This window comes from Lontra canadensis, unplaced genomic scaffold (genome assembly GCF_010015895.1).
Source record: "Lontra canadensis isolate GAN:19392208 unplaced genomic scaffold, GSC_riverotter_1.0 scaffold4, whole genome shotgun sequence".
NCBI classification, from domain to species: Eukaryota; Metazoa; Chordata; class Mammalia; order Carnivora; family Mustelidae; genus Lontra; species Lontra canadensis.
In genome coordinates this window covers 38,073,714-38,098,237 of record NW_022630998.1, presented here as the reverse complement: position 1 = coordinate 38,098,237, position 24,524 = coordinate 38,073,714, and the positions used below count along the sequence as shown (strand labels likewise).

Sequence of the window (24,524 nt, the reverse complement as noted above, 5' to 3'; positions counted from 1 at the left end):
TCCGTGGGCTGTCTTTTCACTTTATCCACAATGTCCCTTGATCGTTACACTTTGTTTTCTCCCAGAGAAAGTGGAATCAATCTGACTTCTATGGTGAAGAAATACCATTGTTCATAAACATTCCTTTTTTTTTTGTACAGCATTCAGTGTTTAGCATCTACTGTAGGTCACTGGAGTATTTGGTTGTTAAAGCTTTTTTGTGCGCATGTGTTTCAGAACTGATGCAAACAGAGATGCATCATATCCAGACCCTGCTCATCATGTCTGAGATCTTCAGGAAAGGAATGAAGGAGGAGCTGCAGCTTGATCACAGCACCGTGGATAAAATCTTCCCCTGCTTAGATGAGTTACTGGAAATACATAGGCATTTCTTTTATAGCATGAAGGAGCGAAGGCAGGAGTCCTGTGCTGGCGATGACAGGAATTTCATCATCAACCGAATTGGAGATATTCTAGTACAGCAGGTAAGAGAGGTTTGAAGACCCTGAGCTCAAAAACGAGGTTTGCAGATCTCTACAAGGTTAAAAGCCTAAGAAGAACTGGAATGGTGTTACCATTACTTCTGGGTAGGACCGGGTGGTTTTCTTCTGTTTGATACCCCCATGTGTGCCTGGTGGCTGAGAACTCTGACAGCCAGTGACTGACTTCTGTGAGTCTCAGGATCTAGTGGGATGATCCCTAGCCCTCTCTCCACCAGGAGTCACAGCCATATATCTAAATCTCTTGGGAAAATTCTGCTTAGGCTTCTTGATATGGTGGCTTTGTGATAACAGGGTCCCCCATGGGCCTGTGGTCGTCTTGCCTGTATCTCCAGGACAAATGTTTGGCTCATCTTAGGAAGAGGGAAAAAGATATGCTGTCATTAAAGCCTTACCATTCCTGCCTGGGGGACAACACAGCAAATGTCACTTAAAGGAGGCACTTTTTAGGTACTTGAGAATGGATTGTGCTGTAGATGAGGGAAAACAAAACTTTGACTATTCATACTGGCCTCTTTGCAAGGGGTTTTCTGTGATAAAGATGCTAATAGAGAAGTTAAATAATATGTGTTCAGTGACCCTTTGGGGCAAGCATTTTCCAGGGTACTTGCATGTATATTACCTCCTTTCCCTTCACAACTATCTGTATAAGGTAGATATTATTTTCCCCATTGTATGAAAACAGAAACCGGGGTATGGAGAAGGTAATGATTTTCTCAAGTTCACTTATCTCCTAAATAGCATAACTGAGGTTTGAATCGAAATCTGCTCTCTGAACAGTGAGTTAGGCATATGATTTCTTCAGACCTTTGATGACATCTGAGGAAGCTTTTTATCATTGCTAGTTTGTAAGTCCCAGTAAAGCAGGGATTCTTGTTGATTTCACTACTAACATATTTTACCTAGAACAGAGCTTGGTACCATAAATATTTATTGAATGAATGGGTCACTTAGGAACAAAACATCAGGAATTCGCTTGAATGCCATGTTTTGCAGTCCCTGGTAGCATTTGTGGAAAGGCATTGAGATGCATTCCTAGTTAGGTTAGTTCGACTTTCTCTTGATAAATACCAAAATTTCATCCTGTCCAAAAGACTGATTTTGAGTCCCTTTCACTGGGTAGCACAAAATAATAGAGTTCAACTCTTGGCTCATTTACCAAAAATAGAGGAGTTAAGTTCATTGATGTAAATACGCTTAAACAGATATTTTTAATGCACAAAACAACCCCCCCGACTTAGTTGTTCAATAACTATTTCTAATGTCTAACAATGTCAAAATCCACATTAGTAACAAGTTTTTTTTTTTTTTGAAGATTTTATTTATTTGAGAGAGAGAAAGAGTGAGAGAGACAGCACAAGCAGGGCCAGAGAGAGGAGAAGCAGACTCCCCACTGAGGAGGCAGCCTGATGTGGGGCTGGATCCCAGGACCCTGGGATCATGACCTCAGCCAAAGGCAGTTGCTTCGTCGACTGAGCCACCCAGGTGCCCCTAGTAACAAGTTTTTAGTCAAAGAGTAATCTGCTTTGCAAATTATCTATACAGTCATAAACCTGTTCTGTCCTCATAATTGATGGGAAACATATAGTGCCAAGTTAGGAGACTGTAAAGTCCTTTGCAAGACATTTTGACTAAAAATGTCAGAATGTGTCTGAACTTGAATCTGAGTGCATCCAAACATGAAGTGCAAGATGTTTTTATCATTAGAAATTATTTACTTTTCTTGATAGAAGTACTATGTTTTAATGCTAACACTTTTGTTCATTAGTGACTTTCGTAGTTAACATATTTTACATCTCTACCAATTCTGTTTTTGTTTCATTGCTGATCATAAAGGAGGACTTAAATTGAGAACAAGGTTTGGGACGTTGGTTATTGGACAGGACGAGCTTGGTGTACTGCTTTAGGATGAAGCACACATTTCTCCTTTGCGGAAAGGTTTTTGGTTATGCAGAGAAAAGGATTTAAGCCTGCTCTTGTGTTTCTGTTGTTGGTCATGCATTTGGGGTATGGGGAAGGGTCTCCTCCCACTATGATAAAAAGTTGTCTCCTGAGGAACAAATGAGCAGAATCCTAAGATGATGGATGTGGGTATGATGCTCTGTGGGAAAAAAAGGAAGAACTAGCTGTGGAAGGGTTGTAGGAGAGAAGACTTCGGGGAAATTCCTCACTCTTTAGCCTTACTCAGGAGGCTAGCCTGGAATATAATGCTGATTTAGTCCATGGAAATAATTGGTGTGGGAAAGAAATTGTGAATATGAGGAACATGGTTGGAATAAAGCGGTAGTTTGCTAACTTCAGGTGCCTAAGAATCTCTTGAAGCTTGTAGAAATGAAGACCGCTGTGCTCCAATGGCCCAGTGGTTTTGTTTTCATAGGATTGGGGTGGAGCCTAGGATTTGGCATTTTAAAATTTTTAATTTCTGAAATTATTTTTCCCCAAGGCCATCTTCTCGCAAAATTCTAATACAGAATCATAACCAGGATACTGACAGTGATGCAGTCAAGATACAGAACCTTGGGGCGCCTGGGTGGCTCAAATGGTTAAGCGTCTGCCTTCAGCTCAGGTCATGATCTCCAGGTCTTGGGATCAAGCCCCATGTCAGGCTCCCAGCTCAGTGGGGAGTCTGCTTTTCCCTCTCTCTATGCCTCTCCCCCCACTAATTCTGTTCTTTCTGTCTATCTATCTCTCTCTCTCTCTCTCTCTCAAATGAATGAATAAAATCTTAAAAAAAAAAAAAAAGATACAGAAATTTCCCATCATCAGTCCCATCATCACAAAGATTCCGTATCTGGCTACTCTATAACCACACCGATTTCCCTCCTGTCCCCACCTCCTTAACTGCTGGTAACAACTAATCTATTTCTATTTCTATAATTTTGTCATTTCAGCAATGTTAGATAAATGACATGTGTGTTTTACATGTAGGTTATATACATAATGTGTACTTTCCCTTGGATTGGCTTCTTTCACTCAGCATAATTCTCTCAAGTATCATCCAGGTGTTGGTGTGTGTAACAGTTCATTCCTTTTTATTGTTGAGTAGTAGTCTGGGGTATGGAAGTACTGCAGTTTGTTGTAGTTCACTTGTAGAAGGATGTCTTGTTGTTCCTTTTTCTTGGCTATTAGAAGCAAAGCTGTTTTGTGGTGCCTGGCTGGCTTGGTTGGTAGAGTGTGAGGCTCTTGATCTTAAGGTTGTGTTTGAGCCCCACATTGGGTGTAGAGTTTACTTAATTAAGAAAAAACTTTTAAAAAAAAAGAAGTAAAGCTGATTTTAAACATTTATGTACAGATTTTTGTGCACACTTAAATTTTCATTTCTCTGGGATAAATGTCTGGGTGTTATAATTTCTGGGTTGTATGGTAGTTGCATGCTTAATTTTATGAGAAATTGCCAACTGTTTTCCGGAGTGGTTGTGCTATTTTATATTACCATCAAATCACAAAGTACATCAACAGTGTACAAGTAATTCCGTTTCTCTTCATCCTCACCAGCATTTGGTGTTGTCACTATTTTTTATTTTAGCTATTCTGAAAGACATGGATGGATAACTCATTGTGGTTTGAATAATAATTCCCGCGTAGCTGATGATGTTCACCATCTTTCATGTGCTTATTTGCCATCTGTATATCCTCTCTGGTAAAAGGTTGGCTCATGACTTTTGCTCATTTTCTAATTGGATTGTTTTTCCTACTGTTGAAAATTCAAATTTCTTTATGTATTCTAGATCCTAGTCCTTTGTCAGCTATGTGATTTGCAAACATTTTCTTAAGTCTGTAACTTGTTCTCTCAGTCTCTAAGTTTGATGAAGTTCATTCTTTCACTTTTTCCGTTTAAAGATCATGGTTTTGGTCTCAAGTCTTGAACTTTTTGTTTAGCTGAGATCTCAAAAGATTTTCTTCTATGTAGTTTTGTAAAAGTTTTATAGTTTTGTGTTTTACACTTAAGTTGGTGATCCATTTTGAGTTTATTTTTGTTTAAGACATGAGCCACATGTCAAGATTCACTTTTTGTTTTTGGTCTATGGATGTCTAATTGCACCAATTCCATTTGTTGGAAATAAGTCCATTGGGCATTTTGGGCTCTGACTCTGCTCTGCTAATCTGTGTGTCTATCCTTTCACACAGTCTTAATTATTGTAGCTATATAATACATCTTGAACTTGGGTAGACTGAGTCCTTCTACTTTATTTTTTTTCAAAATTGTTTTTAGTTATTCTTTTATCTTACTATCTAAATTGTATAGTAATCTTGTCTGTATGTATTTTTAAGAAAAACATTGCTGGGATTCTGATGAGGACTGCATTAAACCTGTAGAACAATTTGGGAGATTGACATCTTTACTTTGTTGTGTCTTCCCATCTATGACCATGGTTGATTTACGTTTTTAGGTTTTTTTTTTTTTTTTCACCAGCATTGTATAGTTGTCAGCATAGAAGGCCTGAGTGTACTTTGTTAGATTAGTATCTGAGTTTTTGTTTGTTTGTTTTTATTTTTTTAGCAATCATAGGTAATTTAAGAATCAGCTCTTGAGACATATTGGCCTAGAGCATAGATAAAATTGTAAGCAAAGATGAAAAGATCAGAGAGGGTGATATAAAGTTGAATTACTTGCCAGGGGCTGGGTGGATATTTTCTGGTTTCTGTTGTGATAATACTGTATGTGGCAGAGGGTAAAATATTGGCATTCAAGTAATTCAGTTTGTTATCTCTATACCACCCTATGAATCTGATTTGGTTCCCATCTAGATTTTTCGACAGAGATGTTTCCACAAGTCAGACTTATTGACATATCCAGCCCATATCTCTTCTTTGGTCCATCAGTTAATAAAGTGGCAATCTGAGTATTCATCTTTCCCCTTTTACCTGCCTCTTCATCCATTTGTGATATATTGACAAGGATCAAATTCCAAATTGAGGCCTGAGTCCACAGACCTGGTCAGTTCACCAAATGTAAATGTCAACCCATGAGAGGTCAAACCTTCTTGAGCACCCCCAAATTTTCAACATAGCTTTCCTTTAGTCTAAAAAAGTAATAAAATAATAAGTTGAAATGATAAAGTCACATAAACACTTAAAAAAGTATAAAAGGTAACAAATGTTTTGCATTTGGTAGCTGATCATTGAATTAGTTCAATACAGTATAATTTGTTCAATACCATCTTTCCCTTACCTCTTGGCAATTTCTTAGTCTAATTTAAAAGGTGTCTGGGGAAAAAGAAGGGATAGTGTTCGGAAATTTTATGTTTATTCTTTATTTGCCAAGAATATATTGAAATATATGAAAACTGCATGTTCTTTTCAATGTTTAGAACTAATTAAATTTATAAAGCATCATTGAAATGTCATTCTCAGTTTTCAGAAGAAAATGCAAATCAAATGAAGAAAATATATGGAGAATTCTGTAGCCATCACAAAGAAGCTGTCAGCCTCTTTAAAGAACTCCAACAAAATAAAAAGTTTCAGAATTTTATTAAGGCAAGTATTTTTAAACTATAGCAAAGTGGTAAACCAGCATGGGGAATAGTTCATGCTTTCTTGTTACATGACCTTAAACAAGTTTCACATCTAGGTGCTGATTTTCAGGGAAGGAGAAGAAAGAGAGGCTCGTGGCAAAGACAGAAAAGTCTCTTTTTCTGTCTTAGCAAAATATTTCTCCCAAATCATTTCCTTTTTGTATCTTATTTGTAAAGTGTCATCCCACCTTCTGAGCACCTTTGTAATATCCTGGGTTGTTATTTCATGTCCTGAGATGTAATAAATTAGAAGAACCTTATAAAAATAGAGAATCAATTCCATGCCCACTGGATTCATTTGAAGCAAATCCTGAACATTATATAATTTGGCATGTATATAATACGTTATCTCTAAACAATGCATCTTTTAAAAGTTACAAGGACATTATCACAATTAAGAATTCTTCTTTTTTTTTTTTTAAGATTTTATTTATTTGACGGAGAGAGAGAGATCACAAGTAGTCAGAGAGGCAGTCAAAGAGAGAGGGGGAAGCAGGCTTCCCACTGAGCAGAGAGCCCGATGTGGGGCTTGATCCCAGGACCCTAAGATCATGACCTGAGCCGAAGGCAGAGGCTTAACCCACTGAGTGACCCAGGTGACCCAAGAATTATTCTTTAGCTTAGCAGGGAGCCTGCTTCCCCTCTCTCTCTGCCTGCCTCTCTACCTACTTGTGATCTCTGTCAAATAAATAAATAAAATCTTAAAAATATATATAAAGAATTATTCTTTAATATCCTCAGTATTTAGATCTCCCCAGAAAATGAAATGAAATTGGATTACTTAAGCCAGAAACCAACTAAAGTTTATGTATTGTGTATCAGAGATATATCTTTTAAATCTCTTTTAATTTTGGATGTTCCCCATCCCTTTATTTGTTTTTTGGTGTCCAGTTTATTTGTTGAAGATATCTGTCCTTTAGAGTTCCGTGAATTGTACATTTTTTTTCTTTTATTTTGAGAATGTTAACAGAGTCTCCCCCTCCCCCACAGCACATACATGAGTATTGAGAACTTGAAAACTTAAAGAATACTATGAAATTTTTAGGAAGAAAGTTGACCTGATTAGAGGGAACTGTAAGTTCTGTGATGAGTAATAACAAATGTAAAGGAAGAGTGGTTAGAAAAACCAATGGTTAATCGCAAACTCATAATCAAAGTGTAACTTTGATTTGTGACTATTTTCCAAAACTTTTGCTCTTCATTAATCTTAACACTTGGTGAAACTTGCTCACTTTTAGAATTAACTGCAAATATATCAGTGTAACTTGAAACTTCTTAATCTTGGAGAGTTATGTTGCTGAGAGATTAATGGCAAAGCGTGTGATTTAATGACCATGAATCAAGTTTTAATTAATGGTAATGCCTATTAATCTTGTATCGGAATAGAACAATACAGTGGCCGATTCTTTGTATTATTAAACTCAGACCTCGAAAGAAAATACTGTTTCTATATATGAAAAGTATATGTCTATTTTTAAGCTTCGAAATAGTAATCTTCTGGCTCGACGCCGAGGAATCCCAGAATGCATTCTGCTAGTCACTCAGCGCATCACAAAGTACCCAGTCCTCGTGGAAAGGATTTTGCAGTACACGAAGGGTGAGTCGTAACTTCTAGGGTAAACATTTTGCCTCTTGGCCACTTGCCTTAATTTTAAACATAGCCGAGGCGTCATCAACAGATACAAATGCTCGTGGCCTGGGACTCATGAAGACTGTTGATTAGGGGAAAACTTTTTAGAGCCTTTGGATTTGGATCCTTTTTGAGAAGCTCTCTTTTATAATGTAGCTTTGGGTATAGTCTGAATTGCTTCAGGCAGCCTAAGCCAAGCTTTGACTCTGCCTATCCCCTCTTCAGTTTCCCCATGTCCAGATCTTCTTAATACTGAGGAGGCAGAGGCCTCCTCATCTTCCTGTTACCGACTCAGTAGTGTGATGACACACGCCCCTGGGTCCTATCACCAGATGTTACATCTTCCAAGCAGTGAATTATTAGGTTGAAAATGATTTATTAGGGAGCTCTTTTTAACTCTGTCATTCATCAAAGACCTGGGGTAACATCTAGGCATCTTTTAGGAAGCTAACAATCACATGGCTGGACTGTAAGTTCCTTGAAGGATTGAGAAGGCCTGTGTCTGGTTCACAACTGGATCTTGACTGCCTAATGCGGTGACTGGTAACAACAGAAGAGGCTATCAAGAAATAAAACCATCCCAGTGCAATGAACGAAAAAATAAAAATGTTCTTCCAGCTAGCTTATTGATCTTGAGTAAAGTGTCTGTTGTATGGTGGCATGTTAGGTTAACAAGGGCTTGGGTTTGGAATCATGTGAACTGGGATTGCCATTGCATATGCATGGTTTTACTGCTCATTTGTTGGGCAAGTTCATTGGAGCCTCAGGTTTCTCCATTACTAAGTGAGACTAATAATCTTTAGGGATGTTGTGGGGATTAAATGAGATTGTTGCATAAAATGTCCAGGACAGAGCCTGGTGTAAACAAAGGACTCATTAAGTGGGAGCTGTTTTTATTACCTTTGTCATGACCAGTTGACTTGAAGGTAATGAAAGGGGTAATGAGATCTTAAATGCCCCCTCTAAAAAAGTCAACCTCTAACATCCTCTTTTTGGGAGGCGATCTAGGTGCGTAGAAATGCATGAATTAGTGTTTCCTTTTCTCAGTCACATTAAGAACTAAGTTCAGGCACAAATGGTAGCCTCTGCTCCTTGTATCCCATTTTTAGCGCTCCCTGTAATTCACATAAAATAGAAGCACAATATGAAGAGAAAAGCCTCATAAGTGTTGTTCACAGAGAAATAATGAAAACAAAATTAAGACTTTTTTTTTTTTTTTTTTTTTTAAGTAGGCTCCACAAGCAATGCGAAGTCCAAAACAGAGCCTGAACTCACAGCCCTGAGATCAAGACTCGGATGCTTAACCAACTGCACCACCCAGGTGCCCCCAAGGCTTTCAGTTTGTACAATCTTCATATTGTCTTAAGAGTGGAGTTAAGGGCACCTGGATGGCTCAGATGGTTGAGCAACTGCCTTCAGCTAGGGTCATGATCCTGGAGTCCCGGGATCCAGTGCCGGGTTGGGCTCCCTGCTCAGCAGGAGGGTCGTCTCCTTGGGACCTTCCCCCTCTCATTCTCTCTCTCTCAAATAAATAAATAAAATTTAAAAAATAAAGTAGAGTTAAGTACAATACCCCAAAGACTAAAATCTGCCAGATTGTGTTAGGTCAGCTACTGCTACTCTAAGAATCATCCCACACCAAATTCCTGGTACTGAAAAACAGTCATGACCTACTTCCTGTCAGAAACGATAAGCATGACTTGGGGCTTTCTGGGTATAGCTTTCATGGTGGCTGAGTGAATGAATGGACATTGCTTCCTTGGGTCAGACCTTAACTGCTGGTCGGTTCTCGCTCTCCCTGTCTCCTGGGAACATTGGTTTAGGTGACTTGCTTACAGACTTCTTTAGGGATCGTCTTCTCCTGCAGAACTTGCTTACATGCAGATTCTGCTTCAGTGAGGTCTGAGGTGCAAATCCAGTGTACCTAGCAAGACTCCCAGGTGAGGTCGGTGCTGTGTCACTTAGGATAGCCTGCCATTACAAGACAATAATTTGACCCTGAAGGTTAAAGACTGAGCCTTTTCTTGGTCTCACCCCAAGTTACTTTGTAACTCAACTTTGATTTTCTTTACTCCCCTTTCTTATTTATGAATACGCTCTTTGGAAAGGAGAACCTTTTGTGGGTTGGTAAGTATAGTAAAGAGGACACTTTCACAGACAGTGAGAAAGAGAGTATCTTCCTTGTGAAAGATCCCTGTCAGGATTTGTTCCTTGGTTTTCTGGAATAACCTTCATGCGTGGAGGACATTGAGAACCTGGAAATGGTCAGACTGTTTGAGGACTTGTTTTCATCTCACTTGACTGCTGTTTCTGTGTGTTGATTGCTGCTGTAGGCTTTTGTTTTCTCTCCCAGTTTTTCTGTTCTCCTCTCCTTCTGGCACCTTCTGACCTCTTGAAACTTACCCTTAGGTTTGCCTCAGTAAACATGAACTAGGTTCTCCTTATCATCCAATAAGACAATAGTTAAATTCCATTTCATCTGGAGTTCTAGGAGGCTGTTCCAGAAACTCTTCCAGGGCTTTTTCTTGAGACGATTGGGAGATATGAGCAGATGGCCCATGTTTTAAAGAGTAATAACTGGAATCAATGATTATCTACTGTTGCCATGAGTATGGCTGACCCACAAGGCATAGTACCTTTGTCCCATTTTTTTAGTCTGAAAAGATGTTGAAATATCATCTTGAATATTTTTTTCTAGGGAGGGAGGGATTCAGGAAGGCAAATGAGTCTGGGGCCTGTTCAAGTCCCCCTGCAGCTCCCTTTCATGACAGGATTCTCATTTGGGCCTCCAGGTTGGCCAAGTCCTAAGAAAGTCATTGAAGGGATTACTTGATTACCTGTGTCTTGGAAGGTGGAAAGAAAGCCTAGGTTAGTATATAACATACTCATTGCTCTTGGGGCAGGTCAGGCCAATCCTTAGAACTTAGACATCTGGGCGCCTGGGTGGCTCAGTGGGTTAAGCCTCTACCTTCGGTTCAGTTCATGATCTCAGGGTCCTGGGATCGAGTCCTGCATCAGGCTCTCTGCTTGGCAGGGAGCCTGCTTTCTCCTCTCTCTCTGCCTACTTGTGATCTCTCTCTGTCGAATACATAAATAAAATCTTTTTTAAAAAAAACCTCAGATATCTTACTGATAGTATTTTGCTGAACCATATCTGACAAATAAATCTTTTATAATTAAATCTTATAACAGTTCCTTTTGGGGAGGAAGGGTGAAGAGTGATAATAAGGTATTTGAACCTAATCCAACATTTTTGTTGTGTGATTTTTTGCTCTCTGTATGATTTTAATTGCACTTAAAACCAAAAAAAAAAAAAAATCTTTCTCTGCACTTTGGATTATTCTATAGTGTTCTTTTTCCCATGCAGAAAGAAGTGAAGAACATAAAGACTTGTGCAAAGCTCTGAGCTTAATTAAAGACATGATTGCATCAGTGGATTTAAAAGTCAGCGAGTATGAGAAAAACCAAAAATGGCTGGAGATCCTAAATAAGATCGAAAACAAAACCTACACAAAGCTCAAAAACGGCCATGTGTTTAGGAAGCAAGCACTGATAAGTAAAGAAAGGACTCTCTTACATGATGGCCTTGTTTACTGGAAAACTGCGACGGGTCGATTCAAAGGTATCCTTTCTCCTCCTCTGACATATGTCACTCATTTAGCAGGACAGATTTTCAAAAGGAGAGTGGTTCAGAGATGGCAGGCACCACACAAACCCTGGAGAAGTGGGAAAGGACCAAGTCATGAGCTTTAGTAATCAAATGCTATGTATCTTGAGTGGGAGTTCACTGCACCAAGCAAAGCCCTTCCTGTACGTTTTATGAATTTGCACTTTGAGGTATTGGAATGAAAGGAGCTGAGAATTCTGGTAATTATTGGCCCAGAAATGTTACTCTGGCAAATGTAATGTGTTGAAAATGAGGCGGTAGGTCTATACACATAGGGTCTGTGTGCCAAGCCAGCAGGGGGCTGTCACACCAGTGAGGGGAGGACTGAGCTCTGAAGGTCATATTCCTTACGGAGTCACAAGATGCAGAAATATACCTGCTCACAGTAGCACAAACTCTTCCTCAGTGCTACTGCTTGGTGTTAACTGTCATTAACCTGACTGTGTTAATCTAGTTAGAGTCTAAAACCATTTATTCAGTTCTAAGGGACTGATTCTATAGGGAGCCTCCTGCCTGGTCCTCGGATCACACACTACAGAATCGCCTTGGGAGTTTAAAAAAAAAAAAAAAATTGCCGATCTTCAAGTCTTCTCCCAGAGATTCTGATTTTATTGGTCTGGGGATGAAGCCCAAGTCTAGGGATGCTTAAAGGTCCCCACGTGGGTCTGCTGTGGCATCAGGGTTAAGAACCTCCCATGTGCTCGCCTTGTTTTTAATGTATCTTAGTAACATCCTCAGATGAGTGAGAGGAAGAGATTGTTAGTTACTCCAAGGGAACTAGTTACTCCAAGGGAACTCAGATGTAACCCTTTGGAGGACTGCGAAGTTTTCACAGTGTTTGCAGCTAATGACTGAAATGGGATTTGTGGATCAGCAATGTTGCCACTCAAACGTAAGCCCCAGTTAGAACATTAACCGAGCTAAATTATTAACCAGTCTGTAGACCCCAGCGCTGCAAGTCCTTTGCTCTTGGTTCAGTTCTTCGCATCAGCAGTTTGCTAATTCTGTGTTAGATGTTTAAGTCAGCTAGTGAAGGTGGGTTCCTGTGTACAATTTGTGGGGGTGCTGCATACAGGATCTCAAACTCTGCTCAGGTCTAGATGGAATGAATCAACAGATTTGCACACATAAGTTAAGGCAGAAGCTGCCCTCTAATAGTTAGGATTAAGGTTCTTTTTCTAAAGGTAAGCATTTGCTCTGTTCTATTAGAACCTTTATTTATTGGATAGTTCTTTTCCATTTTGAAAGCTCCAGTATTAAATGTTGCTGGAGATTTAGCGATACCTATAGTTACGTGCATGCTTACACGGCTAATCTGAGTTGTCTGTAGAGTTTCTCTCTGGCTGTCATAAATAAGGGCATTTTTATAACAGTTCCACAATTAGGCTAAATTTTAGTCTTCTTATTTTTAATAAATTGATTTACATTTCCACCATGAAATCTGAATATTTGATAAGGGCATTTGAACTGTGGTTTGCTTCATTAATACTGGCAATATCTTTTCTTTGAAGATATCCTGGCTCTACTTCTAACTGATGTGCTGCTCTTTTTACAAGAAAAAGACCAGAAATACATCTTTGCAGCTGTTGTAAGTATATGGTCATGTGATGCACATTTTAAAGGGTTGGGTACCACGTATCTTTGAAAAATGCCTGAAAGTCCTTGTGAAATTAAGTAGCCATTGGCAAGAGCCTACCCCTTGTATTTCCAGTAGTATTGGTGATTGCCGTGTTCCTCTCATTTGGTTTAACAAGCATGAAATGTGTTGATTTATAGCCAGGAGTGCTGGTCAGCTCATTCAGTTGCTGATTGCCAATTCAATTGTTAATTGTTAATGTAAAAAATACTGAAGTACCTTGGGACTGGTTGGTGGGCAAGCACTCTCCTCAGCCCCTTAAGTGACTCTCTGTTGTCTGGCCATCGTGGTATATCTTCCAGATCTCTCCCACCCCTTTCCTGACCATGCCTTCCCAGCCACTCAGATGTTAATGCTGGGAATAGCAGGTCTCTTCCAGAATCTTGTCCCACTTCCATTTGTCCATCCCTGGTGTACCCACTGCTAGCCCCATTCATAACTATCATGATGTTCCTTCTGCCAAATAAGAGAACATCATTGTGGTATCTAAGGTTTAAAGAAGATTCTTATTTCTACTATAATGGCTACTAATTACTAAGATTACTCATGTAAAATTTATCTTTATAGTGTGGTACATGAATCTCATGGCTGGCAGAGTTAGGCTAGAAGTAAAACGAGTATTTTATAACATCTTTTACATAGCATCTTGCAGTCCAGAATGGCTCACTTAAAGAAGGAAGATGTCATCAATTAACTTTGTCAGCCTTGTGGAGCATTAGGCCCTGTTAAAGGAAAGAATCCAAGATGTAGTACCAATGTGGGCATTATAATGGTTGCTCTCTGAAATGGTTCTTATTTATCATCCATTGATAGATAGGACAGTGATAGATAGGACAGTTGGGAACCACTAGCACATGTCATCAATTCCAGCTGATTTTAGCACAGTCAAAGCTTAATGAAGTTTCTGTTTTGCCATTCAGAGAAAACAAAGAAGCATGCCTGCCCAGGGTTGGATTTGGGGGAGGAAGATGTCGGTAGAGTGTCCCCCCTGCTCATCTGTGCTTGTCAGGTTGGCCCAGCAGGCTTCTTCACCCTGTTAAGCATGTTGCTTTCATCAGGACGCCGATGCCAGGTTGCATAAAGCTCAGAGATTGCTTCACAGGGCTACTCCAGAGGATAGCTAGAGGCCTCTTAGACAAGTCCCCATGGCTCTGAGCCATTCTAGCTGTCTGTATTGCATATTTCATGACAACCCACTGATTTGTCAAGCAGCCTGTGTGTGTTTTTCTCTGGGATCTAAGTAGGAAGGTGGGACCATTTTGTTTGTCCTATGGGAGGTGAGGACCATGACAGGAGAGAAAACAAACTCATACCACACTTTTAAAGAAACCCAAGTTTGGTCAAAACCAGAGAGCTGAAAGAGAAGCAAACTGTGCCTTCTTGGGTGTTATGACAGGCCAAGATGACCTGCTGATGGGTCAAAGATTAGACACAGCATAGAGACAACTGTCTTATCTTCTAGTTCAACATAGTGTATGCATCGTGGTGAAGGTGTGATGCTCACTTTGTAGTCACTGCTTGAAATACGGACCTGTCCCACTTATGTGACCTCTTTCAGAGTTATCTGTGCCTGCCTTAGACCACATTTGCCATTAAGTTGGACGTTAGGAAGGCAGTCTGTCAAATGCCAGGATGAAGGCAACCACAGCTTTCCTCCTCTCTGTAGAAGGGGTTTGTCTCTGGACAACAGTACGATGATGCTGATACTGTTTCATGGAGTTGCTAACCTGATACGTAGCAGCTTTAATAAAAGCCAGCCAAGCCACTGTCCATGTCAGGGAGCAAAATAGAAAGCATTATCCTTAAGGACTCAAGGGCACTACACTGTTCAAGCATATGCTTTTGAGTGGCATCATAGACATTTAGGTTAGCACAGCCCTCCAGTTGTAAATATCTTATTTACACTGTATTGAGGGAATTGCTTGAGGGAATTGTTGTATTAGCCAGGGTCATACAGATGTCTGGATTTCCTGGTTTGTACCTTGGCATTGGAGAAAGTTATCTTCATGCTAATACCCACAGGTAAGTTTCTCTGCTCTCGGTGCTGTTAGAAGAACTTTAGGAAATGTTTACCTTGCTACATGTTGCAAAAGACATGATGAATTTGGACATGGCCAGAACATGGGCAGCTGAAAACAGCAGAAAAAATGGAGTCCCTATAAGATACTTTTGCTTTTAAAGGACTCCCCTGGAAATGGGAGTAGGACCCAAATCTAAGAAATGCCTGGGAAATTCATTAAATCCTGGATTACTGAGTCTAGGAGGACCTCTTAAATATTAAAGAAGGTAATTTCAAAATGAACAGTAAAAAAAGACAAGGGAACATGGAGATGTACAAGTTCAAGTTCAAAACAGGAAACAGTCTGAAAGTCTTGTCGTCCCAGTGGGATTTTGAATGATATTCCTGACAGAGGCAGCCACTCTGTGGAATCCCAAATGGAGACGGGTGACAGCTCCCTTTCCTCTTCCTCTGGGGCACAGTCTGCCTTGAGGTCTTGGCAGGAAACAGGAAAGACCTGGGAGTGGACTTGGGATCGAGGATCCCATAGCGAGTGCTAGATACTTCAGTAACCTGGTGAGAACATGGCCTGTCTCCCAGAGGGCAGGGATTAGTCAGAGACAGCCTGTGTGTTCACATGGGTACCTGAGCCCAGGATTGCTAGTCTGCTTTTTCCAAGAACCCACACATCTCTGGTTTTTTTAAAAAAGGGGGAATCCCCCAGTTCTTAAATGTTGGTGACTGTTTAAAAAAAAAAAATCTGTTTTGAAGATACTGTGGCACAAGCTTGGCCACAAGCTCTGCAGGCTGGGTTAGGCCTTGGCATGACCAATTTTTAACATCTGTTTTTAAGGTAGACCCATTACTTCCATTCCTAGAGGTTTAATTCGAATTCTTGATCATCTCTAGTGTTCTAGTGTGATTAATGTGAATAATGATGGGCATGACCCTGCTGTCTCCTCATCTGATGGTGATTTAATTTTTCATTTTATTTTATTTTTATTATTCTTATTTATTTTATTTTATTCATTTTATTATTTTTTTCTCACCATAGCACATACCCTGATGGTGATTTAATTAATGCTACTTTCTGCCTGCTTACCTGTTTTTCATTTAAAAAATATCTGACCTTACTACCTCGCCTCCTTCTGCAGCCCTAACCAACTGGTTCAGTTTATTTCATCCTTGCTAATGTCGTAAGCAATTTAAACCCACTCTGACTTTATATACAGAGGCCATTTACTTTGGAAGCTGAGGAGCCTAACTCTGTGCATTGGAAGGAGGAAAGCAAGTAAGGTCTTGGGTAGTAGTAGATCCGTGACTGAATGAAGGATATCACTAGTGCTCAGGAGCTCCCTCTAGTTAAAGAGGGCAGTATTCAAAAAGTTGGTGTCATTCTTTGGTTTTGTTTTTTGCTGCTCAGAGAAGAACGGGCTGGAGAGGTCTTCTGGATACACCCTTGCACACAACTTTAGATGCGCACTAAGGAGTTAGCCACACGGGATGTGGTGGCAAGTTCTGGGTCAAGGCACCACTCCGTCTGTGAAGGAGTAGCCAAACCACATATTGCAACTGACTCTCAACAGGGTTAGAAGCCATGAACCAAAGAAAATTCTTAATACTTAGCCCCCCAGACTGTTTATCTCATGTAGGCATTCTTTCAGTTATTATTTCAACTACGGCTTCTTCTCTTACCCATCATGGAATCCCCCAGTGCTTAGAATGGGACCTCGAAAGAGCACATAGAAGAGGGGATTTTGTTACGGCTTGTACACCGAATGTTAGCTTTCCTTCCTATTCTGCTCTGATGGAATTATGCTAAATCCATTTCTACAGACATTATTGAAAGCCTACTCTATGCAAGGCAGTGTCCTAGGTGTACGAAGATGAACCCGACCCATTCCCCCCCAACGAAGGCTTACGTGGTGGGTGGGAAGAAGAGGCACCTACAGGCAGAGCCACAGAAGTTCAGTTGCTGTGCTCTGTCCTACGGTAGCAGAACACACTGCTTGTGCTCAGGGACTCTGAGGTCATGCCCCCACCTCTCTGTCATTCTCACAGTCCACCTGAAATACTGCTAAATCCTGTGGACTCTTAGGTCTCCCACCCCTCTCAGTCTTCTTGTGATATTTGAGATGCTATTTTCTATGCTGTGCCCTTCTAGAAAAACTGCTGAACCCTGGATGATGGCATTTTGAGATTCTCAGTGCTCTGATTGTTCTTTTTTCAAAAGTTGTCCTTTTAAGCCACTTGTTCTTAAGGACAAACATTCTCCTGTATCCTTTTTCTCCATCTTATCTTCACCATGCCCTTTCCATGGGCGCGCTTAGCAACTTGCGCAGCACTTTTGAAAGGTTGAAGTGAAATGATTTGCCTGCTACTCTCGCTTTCCTTAGCTGATGCATTTGGTGAGAACCTTTGCTTTTGGTAGGATGCTGTTTTACCGGCACCTTTCTCTTCTGTGCAGGACCAGAAGCCATCGGTTATTTCCCTTCAGAAGCTTATTGCTAGAGAAGTTGCGAATGAGGAAAGAGGAATGTTTCTAATCAGTGCCTCCTCCGCTGGTCCTGAGATGTACGAAATTCACACCAACTCCAAGGAGGAACGAAATAACTGGATGAGACGAATCCAACAGGCAGTAGAAAGGTAACCTTTTCTTCTGTCCACACTCTAGGGAATGGACTTGTTCAGTTGGGAAAGTATTCTAACCATGTTTCCTCTGCATGAACACCTTGCCTCAGCCAGGAGGGTCTGCTCCCCACCCCCTCCCCCCACCTCTGATAGCTCCTCATCTGCAGCCTCGTTCTCCGCACCTCCCTTCATGTAAAGCCCTACATCCCCCCACCCATGTGACTCCTGCTCGTCTTTGGTGCAGCTCATGGCTTCCCTCCTTTGTGAAGACCTCTTCGGTTCCAGTGGTCTCTTCCTTACTTGAAATTCTTTACCATCTGCTCTCCAGAGCATTGACTCAGTGCTTGTCACAAACCACCTTGTAGCTATTAGCTTTTTTTGTGTCTATGTGTTTATTAGATTGGAAGCTCCTCGAGGGCAGGGGCTGTGTCTTTTGTTTCTCTTTGTGGCGAGTTCTGAAGAATCATTCAATAAACATTTTTCGATTGGTGGATCTATGTGTTCTAAGTCAATTTATGCCTCATTACTTGTGTTTCGGTAAGTTTTTATGAACAAGATGGAGTGAGGGTGATCTTTCTTTGTGGTAATTTGATTTGATTGATCTTGAATGATGTTTTATAAAATTCTCCCATCTCCACTGCTCCACACCCAACCTGTCACTCTACCCTCTGTCCCCTCCAACTCCCTCTCCTCTGTTCCATTGAGAAGTACCCAAACATAGTAGAAAGTAAAATATGAATATTTTAGTTGGACCTAATGCTAGTGTTGGTAGTATGGGGTATAGGGTGTGGGTACACGTTCATACGAGTGTATGTTTGTGTACATCTGTTTGTTGGAATTTTTGAGTCACCCTGTACTTCTCACTTTGAGAGCTGTGTCATATTGTGCAAGTTTCTTTATATACTTAGGAAAACCAGTTATCTTGGCTAGAGGGTGTAACCTTTTCTGAATTTTTCCTTCTCTGAGTAGTGTTACTGCCAGATCCCCATGTATTACTAATGAACCTAAAGATACTTGGATTTGGTTTCAGTTGTCTGTCTTGACTATTGTCTCTTAAAGTTGCCCGGAAGAAGAAGGGGGAAGGACAAGTGAATCTGATGAAGAGAGGCGGAAAGCTGAAGCAAGAGTGGCCAAAATTCAGCAATGTCAAGGTACCGTGCAGACATATCTGATCCCTGTCTGTGGCGTTCTCCTTGGATGCTGGGAAAACCCAGGTGTCAGGAGTGGGAGATTGTGATTAAATGGTTAATCTAACTCTGTGTACCTGAGGCCTACCCACCACTCTTCAGAACAAGAAGTATTGGCGCTAGGAGTGTTCAAATAAAATGGCTATCCCCCTTCCTCCTTAGTGATTTAAAATAGGTAACAAATTTTCAAAAAAAAAAAAAAAGGGGGGGGCACATAATATGTATGCAACAAGAACTGTGGGCTGTATGGTGTAGCTGTGCATTGACGTCCTTGTCCAGTGGTGTCATTTTAGGTCCCGGCCCTGTTGGGTCACAGTGATGTGACTTTGGACAGGGAACCAACAGACAACTCTGGTTGTCAGTTTCCAAGTCCGTGAATTAAGGAAATTAGATCAGCTCAGTGAGTCTCATCTCTGGGTGGACATCAGAATTACTTTGAGAGTTTTGTAAAAATTCTGATGCCTGGGCCCTTATGCTCAACCAGTTCACTCACAATCTATGGAAGGTGGTTGTGGATGTCAATATTTAAAATTCTACCCTGGTGAAACTAAGGCAGACTGAGGACCCCTGGATTAGATGATGGTTGAAGTCCCTTTAAACTGTGAGAATCATGTGATATGTTGGAATCAGAGGAAAATGATGCGTGCAAAGATGGTCAGAGAAATTGGATGTTTAGAAACAAAAACAGAAGCCAGTAGGTTTGGTTTTAACCAAGATGGGCTGAAGCCTGAGTAGCTTTGGGCTTCTGCATTGTTTTCCCTTGTGGGTGTCAGTCATCATGAACAGTGCCACCTCAATTTTCATTCCTGGGCTTCGTGTTTAAGACTAATAGAAAACAGCCTGAACAAAGAATGGTTGTGCAAGTTTTTCTGGAATTAGGGTCATGGAAGAGGAAATGAACATCTGAGTACAGTAAATGTACAGAAAAGACAATGGAAGATAGAGTTGTTAAGTCATTTGCTGGAGACCAGTCACTAAGTGGAACAGTTAGGATTTGAACCTGGTTCTGGCCCACCCAACAACTTGTACTTGACCTGTGAGACCATACTGCTTTGCTGACAAGCAACATTTTAATCTTAGAGCTTGGATTTTCATACAGTTGCTGTATTTATCTGATAACCTTCCATGGTAAATAACTATTTCATAGAAATACTCAGTAACCAAGACCAACAAATTTGCACATGTTTGGAGGAGAAGCTGCATATCTATGCTGAACTTGGAGAATTGAGTGGATTGGAGGATGTCCATCTAGAGCCCCACCTCCTCATTAAAACTGACCCAGGAGAGCCTCCCCAGGCAGCCTCATTACTAGCAGCAGCGCTAAAAGAGGGTAAGTTGCTTCCAAAAGTATTTGGCTTAACAAGTTCAGAAAATGCCTGAGTACCTTCTGTGTGCCATGCACTGTGCTTTTAATACTCAGGATATAGCAAAATAAGACAGGGTTCCAGTTGTGCTACAATTCATATTCTAAAAATTGCCAAATGAAATAGATGTGTCAGGTTGTGTCAAGCACTATGAAGACAAAAAATTGTCGCTCAATAGATGAATGGATGAAGAGGAAGTAGTGTACATCTACAATGGAATTTCACTCAGCCATAAAAAGGAATGAGATCTGACCATTCACAACAACATGGATGGACCTAGAGGCTGTAATGCTAAGTGAAATAAATCAGACAAAGAAAGACAAATAAATTCACTCATCTATGGAATTTAGGAAAAAACAAATTAAAAAAGAAAAATCAAAAAAAGATTCTTTTTTTAAAATTAACATATAATGTATTATTTGCCCCAGGGGTACAGGTCTGTGAATCATCAGTCTTACACAATTCACAGCACTCACCATAGCACATACTCTCCCCAATGTCTGTCACCCAGCCACCCCATCCCTGTCACCCCCCTCCACTCCAGCAACCCTCAATTTGTTTCCTAAGATTAAGAATCTCTTATGGTTTGTCTCCCTCTCTGGTTTTGTCTTGTTTCATTTTTCCCTTCCTTCCCCTATGATCCTCTATCTTGTTTCTCAAATTCCTCATATCAGTGAGATCGTAGGATAATTATCTTTCTCTGATTGACTTATTTCACTTAGTGTAATACCCTCTAATTCCATCCATGTTGTTGCAAATAGCAAGATTTTGCTTTTTTGATGGCTGCATCATATTCCATTGTTTGTGTGTGTGTATATGTATATATGTATATGTGTTTATATATATATATATATATATATATATACACTCACAAGTATATATCTTCTTTATACACTATATACACATCTTCTTTATCCATTCTTCTGTTGATGGACATCTAGGCTCTTTCCATGATTTAGCTATTGTGGACATTGCTGCTGTAAATATTCGGGTGCACGTGCCCCTTCAGGACACTATATTTGTATCTTTGTGGTAAATACCCAGTAGTGCGATTGCTGGATCATAGGGTAGCTCTATTTTGAACTTTTTGAGGAACCTCCATACTGTTTTCCAGGGTGGCTGCACCATCTTCCATTCCCACCAACAGTGTAGGAGGGTTCCCCTACAAAAAAAAAAGACTCTTAAATATAGAGAATAAATTGGTGGTTGCCAGAGGGCAGGTGGATGGGGTGATGTGTTGAAATAGGTGATAGGGATTAAGAGTACACTTAGCATGATGAGCACTGAGTAATTAGAACTGAATTACAGTATTGTACACCTGAAACTAATATAACAATATTAATTATACTTCAATAAAAAAACAATAAAGATAGTTTTATTTGGAAAACTATAGAGGGCAATTGCTTCAATGAAGATTCTAATAAAATCTGAACCCTAGTTAAAAAAAGAAACGGGGGCACCTGGGTGGCTCAGTCGGTTAAACATCTGACTCTTGATTTCGGCTCAGGTGGTTATTTAAGGGTCCTGAGATCGAGCCCCGAGTTGGGCTCCCTGCTCAGCAGGGAGCCTGCTTGAGATTCTCTCTCTCCTTCTCCCTCCATCCCTCCCCGCCCCGTGCCTGCCTGCATGCTTTCTCTCTTTCTGTCTGTAAAATAAAAAAATAAATCTTTAGAAAACAAAAATGAATGATAAACAGGATAGAGAATAAAGAGAGGGATGGAGTGGGAAGGTTGTTTTGAGTTAAGGTGACAAGGAAAGGCTTCTTCGATAAGGTGATGTGTAAGCAGACACGGGAAAGTGAGAAAGCCGAGTAGACATCTGGGGAAAGAATGTTCCAGACACAGAGAACAGAAGATGCAAAGGCTTGGAGGCAGGTGCATAGCAAGCCTGAGGAATAGCAGGGAGGGAGGACCATGCAGGTAGAGTGAAGGGAGGGGAGGTGGCAGATGAGACAGAGCTAACTACCACTCACTTTACAGGACCCGACTGAGTTAAGTACGGAGCTTGGATTTCATTCTGAGAGACATTATAGGAAGCATTATAGGGTTTGAGTAGCAGAGTGACATCATGGGTGTTCTAAAAGGAGCCCTCTGACTCCTGTGTGGAGAATAGACTGTATAAGGGGGCAAAGTGCAAATATGAGTAATACTCAAGTTTAGAGTACAACCATGGGAGTCGGTGGCTGAGGTAGGGTAAAGGATAAGATCACTGGGGAAATGAGGACGTCAAGGAGACATGAGGCTAAGGTATTGGAAGGACTAGGTTCACAAAAATGGCAATTCCTGAGAATTTTGACAGGACTAGCATTCGGGGAAGGGAGAGAACTTGCACCGGCTGCTACATTGTTCAAGGAATCTATAGATGAATGGCAACAAGGAGGGGTAGTGAGTGCTGTAATCTGATGGCACAAAATTAAAGGAAAAAAGGCGGGATAATAGTTTGGCAGTGACAGTAGGGACAGTGAGTTTGAGAGAGAAAACAGCCACCACCTGGGAGAGTGGCAAAGAATGCAGACAAGGTTTGGAAGGTTCCAGACCATGGACTAAATGTATCCTACCACTTGTTTTTGTGACTATCATTTTGTTGCAACACAGCCCCCCACACTCATTTACCTATGATCTGTGGCTCCTTTCTTGCTACAGTGGTGAAGATGAGTAGCTGCAACAGAAACCCTGACCCACAGAGTCTAAAATGTTTGTGATCTGGTCCTTTGCAGACCAACTTTGCCAAGCTCTGGCTCAGAATCTCAGAACATTGGCTCTGGAGGAGAATTTAGAAATCATGGCATTCTGTCATCTTTATTTGATAGGGAAACCAGGATCTTAAGAAGGGCATAGAGGTTGTCTGAAGTGGGGTCCACTGGCAGAATCATTCATTCATCTATTCATTTTCAGTCATTCATTGAGCATCTGCCCTGTGCTTTGCTCTTGGTGCTAAGGAAAGAGTTAATACCTTTTATACTTTGTAGTGGGGTATGGGCTGCCAGTTATGGAATCAGTAAGTCACTGGGATAAAAGGCACAGCATAGGGAATATAGTCAATGATACTGTATAACATTGTGTGGGAACAGATGGTAGCTACACGCGTGGTGAGCTAGTGTAAGGCGTTCAACTTGGGGCATCATTACCTTGTATACCTGAAAATAATGTAACATTGTGTGTCAACTGCACTTAAGTGAAAAAGAAAGAGGGAAATAAAAACATAGTGGAGGAAGACAGACAATACACAAGGAAATAAAATAATTTCACAAAGGTAACAAAATAAGATTGGGCTGAGGTGAAGGCTTTGCTTTAGTGAAGTCAGGGTAGACTTCTCCAGGGAGATGATTTTTTGAGATGAGAATTGAAGGATGAGAAGAAGGCCAGCTGACTGGGGATCAAGGGGAGGACCATTCCTGGGCAGGGAGAAAGTGAGTACAATGCCCTTGTCTGTGGAATGAGCTTGGTGTGTTAAAGGGGAAGAAGGAAGGCAGGGTGACAGCAGTCAGGGAAGCGTTTGAGGGGAGGTCATGTGGGTGGGCAGAGAAAGATCTCTGCAGGCTCTGGTTTAAAAAAAATAGATATTTTATTCCCAAACTGATGGAAAGTTACTGGGTGCTTTTTATCATGGGAGTGGCACCAACATATGTCTTCAGAAGAGAGCCGGCTGCTGGCAGGAGAGCAGAGTGGGGGGGACCAGTTTGCCTGGAGATGGTTGGTTGGCAGTTACACAAGCTAATGGGGGGTGTGGGACTTTGGTCTAGACCCAGGAATGTTGGCAATGGATGTAGAAGGAAGTGGACACGTCCAAAGTATATTTTAGAAATACAGCTGGAAGTACTTTTGAATGGGTTGGTGAGAACCAGTGACCTTCTCATTGACCTTGATAATGCCTCTGTCAAGTAAGTCACCCCCTCTCCATTTTAGCCAGTGGCTTTCACTCTTCCCTTCCCCCCATCAAAACTGTCATAGATGCCCGGTTTGTGTCCCTCTGCTTTAATTCCCCTCACCCGTCATGTGATGTAGGTGCTGGGGAACAGCGGGGGACCCAGCTGCTCAGGAAAACACAGAGCAATTGAGGTGCTGCCTGATCCACCCCGAGTCTTTGATGATCAGGACTCAGAGATCTAGCAGGAATTCTTAATCAGAGTGAGGTCATTATCTTTGGGGGAAAAAACAAAACAAAAAAAAACAAATACTTCAGTAGCGCACCTTGAATGGTCTCGCTAGGTCGTTGTTCTCCTAGACTGCTTTTCTGCTCCCCTTTCTCCTCTCCTGTCTCTATGTCTTGAATCCCATTCATCCTTCAAGATTCTCTTCACCTTTCATCTCCTTTAAGAACTTTTCCCTAATCCCACTGGCGACTGTCACTGTCCTGCTCCTTGGCACTGCTGGAGCATTTTATGATGCTCTCATAACTGGATGATAGAACTTAAC

At 40.9% G+C, this 24,524-nt stretch overlaps 1 protein-coding gene across 3 annotated transcripts in view; it reads left to right on the top strand.

Annotated features, from left to right (window-relative positions):
* ARHGEF28 (Rho guanine nucleotide exchange factor 28) overlaps positions 1 to 24,524 on the top strand; it is a 311,818-nt gene that overhangs the window by 243,705 nt on the left and 43,589 nt on the right. For all 3 annotated transcript variants that reach the window (XM_032848550.1, XM_032848531.1, XM_032848541.1), the window contains 8 exons: positions 217 to 464; positions 5,835 to 5,957; positions 7,475 to 7,592; positions 10,993 to 11,247; positions 12,804 to 12,880; positions 17,395 to 17,573; positions 18,618 to 18,709; positions 19,893 to 20,075. In XM_032848550.1, the coding sequence (XP_032704441.1) occupies positions 217 to 464; positions 5,835 to 5,957; positions 7,475 to 7,592; positions 10,993 to 11,247; positions 12,804 to 12,880; positions 17,395 to 17,573; positions 18,618 to 18,709; positions 19,893 to 20,075 (1,275 nt within the window). The remainder of the gene's footprint in view (positions 1 to 216; positions 465 to 5,834; positions 5,958 to 7,474; positions 7,593 to 10,992; positions 11,248 to 12,803; positions 12,881 to 17,394; positions 17,574 to 18,617; positions 18,710 to 19,892; positions 20,076 to 24,524) is intronic.